The 9,516-nt window shown below is 47.3% G+C and overlaps 1 protein-coding gene and 1 long non-coding RNA gene across 5 annotated transcripts in view; both read right to left on the bottom strand.

The window, feature by feature from the left end:
• Positions 1-245: 245 nt before the first annotated feature.
• IDNK (IDNK gluconokinase) overlaps positions 246-9,516 on the bottom strand; it is a 13,316-nt gene continuing 4,045 nt past the window's right edge. For 3 of the 4 annotated variants that reach the window (XM_006744185.3, XM_081802900.1, XM_031040040.2), the window contains exons 2-5: positions 7,981-8,011; positions 7,511-7,597; positions 2,817-2,860; positions 246-957 (exon numbers count right to left, since the gene is read on the bottom strand). In XM_006744185.3, coding sequence (XP_006744248.1) covers positions 612-957; positions 2,817-2,860; positions 7,511-7,597; positions 7,981-8,011 — 508 coding nt within the window. In that variant the 3' untranslated portion in view covers positions 246-611. The remainder of the gene's footprint in view (positions 958-2,816; positions 2,861-7,510; positions 7,598-7,980; positions 8,012-9,516) is intronic. The other variant, XM_031040041.2, reaches the window with a different exon arrangement.
• On the bottom strand, positions 8,323-9,509 carry LOC145716998 (uncharacterized). The gene is made up of 2 exons (XR_014139957.1): positions 8,498-9,509; positions 8,323-8,437 (listed from the first exon to the last, which is right to left on the bottom strand). It is a non-coding gene; the product is annotated as an uncharacterized LOC145716998 (long non-coding RNA).

Raw genomic sequence — 9,516 nt, 5'->3', positions numbered from 1 at the left:
GGTGGCTGCCACCAGCCTGGTCTCACAGGGGTCTCCGTGAAATGAGTGGGGACAGTTGGGTCAGTGAGTCCCATGCTTCATCCACTAAAGTTCCACCTCTGCAATTTTTTATATCCATGAACTATATGTGCTTTTTATTTATTTATCTTGAGATGATCCAAGGAAAGAGGATTAGGAAGCGTGTGGTGTGACGGGACTTATTGGTGAGCGGTCGATTTTGTACACGTTTCTGCTCCTGGGACCAATTTCCAGGGGATGCCAAGGATAGCCAAGTTTCATTTATTTGTTCAAATACAGACACAATCAGGGATGTTTTGAATAAGGTTGTGATTTACAGTATCGATTATAGGATTCCCTCTGATATCTGATTAGGTCACAGGAATTTGGATTTCTGTTGAAGCTTTACTTTCAAAGTTCCCTCCTGTCTCCTCCCCAGGTGCCAGAGCACAGATTCCTAAAAATATACCCAGACAAGTATAGCTCAGTACATTAGGGTTTGGTCACCCCAAGAATTTAGAATATGGTATTGGCAAAGACACTAGAACATAGTTTGGGATGATGGGCTAGAGATGTCTGCTTGATTGTTCTGGACCCCCGATCTGAAACCATTCTCATTTTAGAGTTTCCGTGATTGTAGCAATTATCTCTGAAAGATTTTTGTCTACACTGATTTGGATGAAATTTTCTGGAGCCGATGGGGGCTCCAAAATATCAAACTGGGACTGCAATAACTCAGGGGGCATAAAATGTCCTTTTCTTTCAAGTAAACGTCTAGAGATGACCTCAAATGACCCACTCAGATGGACCACAAGGAGCTTCACCTCAGCTGGCTGTTTGTCCTTCCCCGTCTCATCACACTTCAGGGGTGCACAATCTTTTCCTCGTATTAAGATGTCTCTGTACACTTTCTTCAGAGCCGAACAGGCTAGAACCACATGCTGTCCAGAGGCTACATCTCTGTTAAAAAAGGGGGGGAGTGGGACTAAAGAATGAGGACCTTTGAAATAACTGGTGTCGATTCTAGGTTGAAGACTCTGGTCTTACTTCTCTGCCGGTGGAAGGCATTACAAAATGGTGGTCCTGGCTTTAAGGTAAAGATGTTCCTTCCACTAGTGAACCGAGCTGTCTTGGGCAAGGTATTTACCTCCCTGAGCATCAGTTCATCATCGGTTAAATGGGGCTACTTAGAGCACCTGTCCATAGAGTTGTGAGGAACCGTTTATCCAGGTGCCCAGTGCACAGGAAGTGCTTGGAAGGGTCAGCTCTGCTCCCCAGCCACCGAGTGTGGACCCGGATGGCTGCTGGCGGGTGCCTCTGCCACGCACACCTCCGCTCAGGTGTTCCACGGGCATTCCGTGATTTACATCTCACAGCTGGCTTCTCCCCGTTCCCGCTCTACAATATGCTGGGAGTCTGGTGAAGTTACCAGTGCAGAGCTGGAGCAAGCAGGAGAAAAGGGGAGTATCAGACTCTATGTGGTCAAGGTGAGCAAGGTAAGAGAAGCGTCCAGGGATGTGCTAAGAAAAAACCTGAGCCAGAAGTAGAGGCAGAGTGACAAGGCACCATGAAGGGGAGCCAGCGTGCTCGAGACTGCCCATGTGAGTGAGCCCCCACTGTGCCCCCGTCCGTGGTCAGGAGAGGTCGCCGTCTTCTGGCTGGGAAGGGACTCGAGTAAAGAGGTGGTGAAGGGTAAACCCTGGCTTGGGTACTTGGTAGAATGTTTTCTTCATAACTGAGAATTCTGAAGGCGCCTGCCTTTGATCTATGGCCAGTGTGCACTTGAGATCCAGTGGATGGAGTGTATCATCAGCAACAAACTTAGGTACCTGGGCCTTCTGCTCTTCCCAGAGGTCATGGGTGAGAGCTTGTTTATTCTGGGTCTGAATGTCTGATTGCTGCTCTCCTGATCATCTTCATTTCTGCTTCCGTCACAGGTCAGTGTATTTGATCCCTGAAGAGTCTGCTTAGGTTAGAGACCCAGATGGGTAGGAGTTCTGAAACCCTGAAGCCCTAAACCCCTGAACTCGAAGCCTATGCAGAGACAGGGTGGCTGGCTAGGTCAGTGCGGTGTGGAAAAGGAAACTGAACTTTTAATCTTAAGTATATTCTAATTGCATATGGTGCAGATGGTTTTAGATTTATAAAATATGAGATGTCATCTTCATTTTAGAAAGCAAGATTTATAAGCCATTCCCTGCCTTTTCTTTATCCTTCTCCACATCCCAACCAGGATTCCCAGGGGTCAGGTCACCAGATGGGTGGAGGGGACCTAATTTGCTCAGAGGCATGATACAGGGCAGACAAATTGGGACTCCCAATTCTGGTGACCTGTTCACTTACAAATGACCCCACGTATTCCCTGGTTGCCCCAGCTTGAAGTGGGGGGTGGGAAGAGGTGGAGACAAAGATGTGACTAGAACAGTCAGTGGTGGCTTCAGTTACCACCTTCCCAGCACTGTCGACGTTTTAGAGACCGTTCTGAGTGCCCCCCATGCCCCATCTCACTAATTCTCACAGTGATCTGTGAGTAGGAACTATAGCCCTATTTTCAAATGAAGAAACAGGCTTATGGAAGCCAACTGGCTGACGAGGATTCCCAGATGATAATTGCGGAGCTGTCTAGAAGGTTCATTTCCAGAACCCAGCTAAATTACACGTGGGTTCTGGCTGATGTAAATCACTGTTGATTACTTGACAGAAGTGCCCTCCATTTCTGGGATCCTTTATCATCAGCCAGGTGTGATTTCAAGAATGTATTTTTTGCCTCTACTTTCTCAAGTTTTCTTTACTCACTGGCTTATGCCAAAGTCTCTTACCTTAGTAAAATGTCATGTAAGTTGCAGAGCCATGGAATCCTGTCCTGAAATTAAAGCAGACACAAAGTTACTTTCCCAGGTCTTGTTTATTTATACAGAAACACAGTTAATCGTGTTCATCAGTGTTAAAGTCCAGAGAAATCTTAGTGGTTTTGAAAAGTAGGCCATGACAAGGCTGCAGGGTCAAGTCTCTGGGCAGTTAAGCAGTGACATTATGATGGGATTAGCGCCCTTTGAAGAAGAGACCAGGGAGCTATGGTGTGCTTGCCCTCCTGTGCTGTAGCCTCTCCTCTCCCCCACACCTGCAAGCCAGGGAGAGGACCCTCACCAAGACCCCTGACCATGCTAGCATCCTGATCTTGTACTTCCAGTCTTCAGGACTGTGAGAACTGAATGTCTCTTGGTTAAGCCCCCAGTCTGTGGTATTTTGTTACAGCGGTCCAAGCTGACCAAAACTCCTCTGAAAAACCATCTGGGCCTGGGGTCTTTTTTGAGGGGAGATCTTGGATTACAGATTCAATTTTTTTTAATGAGCATTGTTATGTTCAGGTTTTCTATTCTTGATTCAGTTTTGGTATCTGAGATAGCAGGAAGAGACCACACATAAAGTTAGATCTCTGGACCCTCCTGATTCTTAAGCCAGCTGCAGCATCAGCAAGGTCTTAGTTCCATGTGGGGGAAAAGCGGAATAGGCTCTGTCACCATATTTCTGCCATCCAAGCCCATTTTCCCACAGTAATTTATATTTTTCTAAGAAATTGTCCAGTTTAAGTCTTTAAATATACAAACATCAGTTTGTTCACAGCCCTCTTTTCATTCCTACTCTTCATTGTGCCTTTTTCCCACTCTTGATCAGTCTTGTTAGAGATTTGTCTATTTTTTTTTTTTCTTCAAACAGCATTGCTCATCACCTACATAGTTTCTTTGGCTTATATTCCATTAATTTCAGCATTCATTTCTGTTTTTTTCCTACATTCTTCCTTTTTGTTTATTGTTTTTTCCTACTTGAACACTTAGCTCATTACTCTCCATTCTTGTTATTTTTCCGGAAATGCTTCCAGAGCCCATGGATTTCCTTCTAAGTAGTGTTTCAAAGGCATCCCATAACTTTTGGTTGACAGCACTTTTGTTGTACAAAAGTGGAGGGAAGGGCATAATCCAAGACTGGGAGTATTAAAGATGGTATACAGACACTCTTTAGTAAACGGGTGAAGCAGATGCTTCTTAGCCCTGGTGAGCAGGAGGTGTGGGAGTTGGCGGTGAGAAAGATCAGGAGAAACCGTCTTGACTGGTGGTCAGGAACTTGAGTGACTGATAAGAAGGCTGGGCTTTACTGTAAGGGTGTTAAATAGGAGGACTTGGAGGCATGAGCTCCAAATTCTGTGTTCACATTTGTGATGAAAGGGAGTGATTTGAGATCCCCTCTTCACAAAAGCAGAAATTGGAAAGAAGAGATATTAGAGCAAATTCACTCAACTCTGTGAGTAGTTACTACAGATGATAGGATAAATTATGAAAGTCAAACACACAGAGTCTTAGGGGGAAGAGAAGAGGAAACAGCATAATCCAAATGAGCATCTCTGCTTGCTGGGTCTGACATTCAAGGTCATCTCATTTCTGATGGTGTCCCCTGCCCCCAGCCCAGTGCTTGGAGGTAGTGGGCACAACATCTGCTAGAATGTTCTAGCAGGAGTTCAATCAGAACATCAAGAGGACAGGGAAAGATTCCTGGGCCTGTGGTTTTGGTGATGTGATGGAAACATCTAGAGACATGAAGTGTCTCCTGGAAGGGGATGGTGGTTAAAGGGAGAAGGGGAGTTGGAGCTCAGAGGAACAACTCAGGAAACTGAGTCGTCCCAGCGCTACTGGGGGAGGCAGCGGATGGAGCGGAAGGAAGGAGCGGGTGGGGAAGAGCAGAGGCCAGGGACCGGTGTTTACCTGGTACAAAAATGAACTTGAGACCACAGAGGAAATAACACACGTGAAAAGAATATCTACCTCAAAAAAGATAGAAAAAAAACCCCAAAATTCGTAGGTATTTTTTGAAAGATAAAACCAAGAGTGATGTATTCTGTAAAAACATTTTCAAGTACTTTCCAAATTTTCCATACAGGGCAAGTGTTACATTTATAATCAGGAAAATTTTTCTCAAAAACCCCCTCATTTAACAGACTTTGAAATCTGCTTCAGTGTCACTGCGGGCTGCTGGACAGCATGGACCTGGCTCGAGGCGGGGGACACTGCCTGGCAGCTTGCAGATCCTTTATCAGCAACAGCATCATCACACTAGTAACATCCTGTCACAGCCTGGGGGGTTTATCTGTCTAGGCCAGTGCTGTCCACTAGAGCTTTCTGTCGTGAGGGAAGTGTTCCCTGCGTCATCTGGGTGGTAGCCCCGGGCCACATGCGGCTACTGAACACTTGGGCAGTGTAACCCCGAGAACTGGCGTTCACAGTTTATTTTGTATTCATATACATTTAAATAGCCTGAAGGAGCCCTTGGAATATTCAACACAGGTTGCCTCTCTTCAAACCTCAGCCCTCTGAGCACAGAACCCTCCCCAAGCCTTCCCCAGAGGAGACGGTACCTCTGCTCAGGCTTTCCCCTGGGTCCTCCTCACAGGATCACGGGGGCGGGACTGGTTGCTAGGGTGACCAGGAGCCGCTCTCCACCCCTCCACCCCCCCACTGCCAGCCCAGCTGTGACCCACACCTTCACTCCTAGCTGAGCTCTCCTCAAGAATGTCAACCATCTGCCATTCTAGCTCTTTCTCTCCCTGGAAGAGAGAAAGTCTAAAGTCTGGCTAACTTGTAGTTTCTCCTAAATATATTTAATGACTCATTATGTTTCTTCCAGTAACCAATAACCTTTTCTTCCGTACAATAAATTCCTCTTCTGAACTCTACTCCTCCCCCCATCCAGACTGCCCACTTAGCAAGCCTCGCTTGTGAACAGGAGGAAGGATGTTTAAATGCCATTTTAAAAATCCATCCATTTGGGTTGTTGTACTTAGTTCTTTAACTTAACTTTTATTTGCACCCACCAAGGAGAAAAATAACCCTGGCACGGTCACATTTTACACACTCGGTAGAAATGGTTTATGTTACGCATACGTGTTCATATAGATATATTAGCAACAATAATAAGTGATATTTACTGAATGCTTTGGATACTTCACTGTGCATATTTTTAGTAGTATCTCATTTAATCCTCCCAAGAACCCAATGAAATGGGTCCTATTACCACCCCTACTTCACAGGAGGAAAATGAGGCACAGAGAGACTAAGCCATTTGCCAAAGGCCACACAAGCTTAGTGGTGGAGCCAGGTTATCTGCACTATGTCTTTATCTCTAGTATAATGTCATTATTATGCTCCAATTATTATTCTGTATCTCTTTTATGGTTCCCTCCTCCTATCTTCTAAAGTCAAATGTCGCAAACTTAATTCTGACAGGTCAAAGTCTGAATCTTGGCCATGTCAAGCCATACTCCTGAAACAGAAGTGTACACTCAGAGTTCCTAGAATTAGACCTAGTGATGGTGAGGGACTCCAGCCCCTTGGGGCAGGACAACGGGAAGAGAGTGAGCTAGTGGCAGCATGGCTGGGGCCAAGGTCTCTGAAAGTGGAAACCACAGCGTTGGTCTTCAGCCAGTTCCGCTCTGTTCCTGCCCTTTGGACACCCCGGCCTGTGAGCCTGGCTGGGGCCCCAGCCCTCACATCTCTCCTGGGCTACAGTGAGTTACACCAGCGAGTCCAGTTTGCACCTCTGCTTTGGGAGCGACCCTTAGGAAATGGCCTCATGACGGTGCATAAAGGAATGAGGTGCTATTCATTCCTTCCCTTACAACTGAGTCACAGGTATCTTCCGACATTTACTGTGTGGCCAGCCCTGTGGGGTATATAATGGTCAACAGAAAGGCCACAGTCCTAGCCCTTTCAGAAGCAAAATCTAGTTGCAGAGATAAATAGTGCCAACTTGCAACCGGGCCCCGGGCCATGTGGGCCGTGGTGCTATGAGAGTTTATTACAGGAGGTTTTACTTTAGTAGATCCAGGAGGGCTTCCCTGAAGAAGTGGCATAGGAGCTGAGCTGTGAACAGGAGCAGGGTTAACGAAGAGGGGACAGAAGTGCATTTCAGACAGTGGGAACAGCAGGTGCAAAGGCCCTGTGGGGCGGAGCGAGGCAGCAGGAGTGACTGACGGGCCAGGGGGGCTCTGGTGGAGAGAGGGAGGGCGGGCACAGCACCCGAAGAGACTGGAGCGGGGCATGTTGAGGCGTTTAGCTGTTTGGTCTTGACCCTGAGATGGATGGGAAGCTTCCAGAGGGCTCGATTTGAATTTGTAACAACCCCTATGGCTTCGGGGTGGTTGTGAGTCTGGTGCCGGTGGCAGCTCAAAGGCCTGGGGAGGAGGATGAAGGCAGAACCTGGGGAATTAACATCCTGCAGATTAAAAGCCTGCGACTAGGTGTCCTGGCAGGCCCTGCCCAAGCAGGGGTGGGGTGGGATCCCGCCTAGCTCTGCGTTCGGAGAGAAGTTCAGGGCCAGAGCTGACCACGTGCAGGACCCTGGGCGCCTGGCTTTGGAGACACTGTCTCTCCTGGCCCCAGCTCTCCTCCACCACGTGCTGCGAGAGCTCTGCCTGCGGCTCCTGGCTGGAGCGTCTGTGTTGGAAACAGACGGCAAATGTTACCTGGTCCTTCAGCGGGATCCCTTTTCCCATCTTCATTCGGTTTTCCTCTGGGTGATAGTCGTCCGCATCGTAGAATTTCCATCCCAGCTTTAAGAACAAAGTAAAGGGTGTGACAACCACCATTATGGATACTACCGGGCAGGTGGGGAAATGGGCAGCCCGAGGACCACCCCCGCCCCTCTTCCCCTCCCCCCGTAGCCCCCCTTCCCCCACTCCCCCCCCCCCCCCCGAAGAAGCAGGGAGGCTGTGATGCCACGTCACTATCCCTGCTCACTGGGTTGCTACTCCTTTCATTCATCACTCTTGGTGATCACCAAGGAGAAAACCAAGATTGCTCCATTGGGCTTCACAAGCCACATCCGTGGTGAGTTTTACAAACCACGATGGGCCAGAAGAAGGGGCGCCCAAGGGGGAGAAGCAAAGAGACAGCACAATGGGCCTCGCCATTGGGAGGCATCGGAACAGGTTACCTCGGATGCCAGCAGGGCGCCCACGGTCGATCTGTGGAGAGGACACAGAGGTTCAAGTGACTGCCCTTCCCAACCCATGCGTGCCTCCTACCATGCGGGGTGTCCTGGGAGACAGCCACCCCGCCATGTTGAAACCCAGTAATTTCATGATATTGAAGCAGTGACGGTAATGCTCTCGGCCCTGGAGTCCAGAGCATGATGTTAGCGTTCTCCAGGAATTTAAAGTTCCTGAGTTACCACTAATTTTCTTTTCCAGAAAGCAATATATAAGATCTCATTAAACTCCTGAAGTTCTTTCTGAAGTTTTTTGTTCCCTGTTCTAGAGATAATTATATTTTGCAAAAAAAAAAAAATGCTGAATAGAGATGAGCTTTTACGGAGGGTACTGGAAGGAGGGGTCCGACGGGGTTTAACCTCTCAGCACAAGGTTCAAAGGAGCTCATAAGAGCATTGACACCTAATGATGTAATGTATGGGGATTAACATAAGAATTAAAAAAAAAAAAAAGCATTGACACCTTGTTTGGGGTTTAACAGAGACACACTCTTAAAGAATAAAATAAGATTCGGAATGAGAAGTCAGCCTGGGAGGGAAATGCCCTCTGTGCGGTGCATGTGGTAAGGACCTGCTGCTCCCCTAGCAGGCAGCACTCTTGGGGAGAAGGGCTTGGGTCTCAGCACCTAACAGCTGGCCACATGCTTCGTGCAAGTCACCTTTCTCTCTACACCTGTTTTCTCACCTGCAAAACGGGGGAACTGAGCAACATGTATCCACTCACTACTTATTTCACTCGGCCAATACTGAGCACCTGCTAGTCCCCAGGATATGAAAATAATGAAAATAAAACCCTGCTTACATTCTAGCTGGATTCAAGGGTCCTGTCTCTCTTTTGTGAAGAAGGTCTCAGGGAGCTAGCTGTTAAAGACACATGTGTACCCAACTGAGACCTCCCTGATGTAACCAAAGGATTGCAAAGGACTGTAACTTCTCCCATTAGGTTCACTGTGCTGAAGCTTGCAAAGGGAGACATACTGCAGCCTACTGGTGATGAACTCCACGGCTGGGGAAGCCAGAGCTGTGCATGACAGAAAGTACACTGAAGACTAAGATGAGCCAGGGATGGACACATCAGGCACCACTCACAATTTAAAAGAGCTATAGAATACTCATGAAAGAAATTGAGGAAGACACAAAAAAATGGAAAAACGTTCCATGCGCATGGATTGGAAGAACAAATATTGTGAAGATGTCAATGCTACCTAGAGCAATCTACACATTCAATGCAATCCCCATCAAAATACCATCCACTTTTTTCAAAGAAATGGAACAAATAATCCTAAAATTTGTATGGAACCAGAACAGACCCCGTATAGCCAGAGGAATGTTGAAAAAGAAAAGCAAAGCTGGCGGCATCACAATTCCGGACTTCCAGCTCTATTACAAAGCTGTCATCATCAAGACAGCATGGTACTGGCACAAAAACAGACACATAGATCAATGGAACAGAACAGAGAGCCCAGAAATGGACCCTCAACT

This window comes from Leptonychotes weddellii, chromosome 14 (genome assembly GCF_054177405.1).
Source record: "Leptonychotes weddellii isolate Sample4059 chromosome 14, ASM5417740v2, whole genome shotgun sequence".
NCBI lineage: Eukaryota > Metazoa > Chordata > Mammalia > Carnivora > Phocidae > Leptonychotes > Leptonychotes weddellii.
The sequence above is the reverse complement of the archived record's forward strand: the minus strand, read 5'-3'. Positions and strand labels throughout refer to the sequence as shown.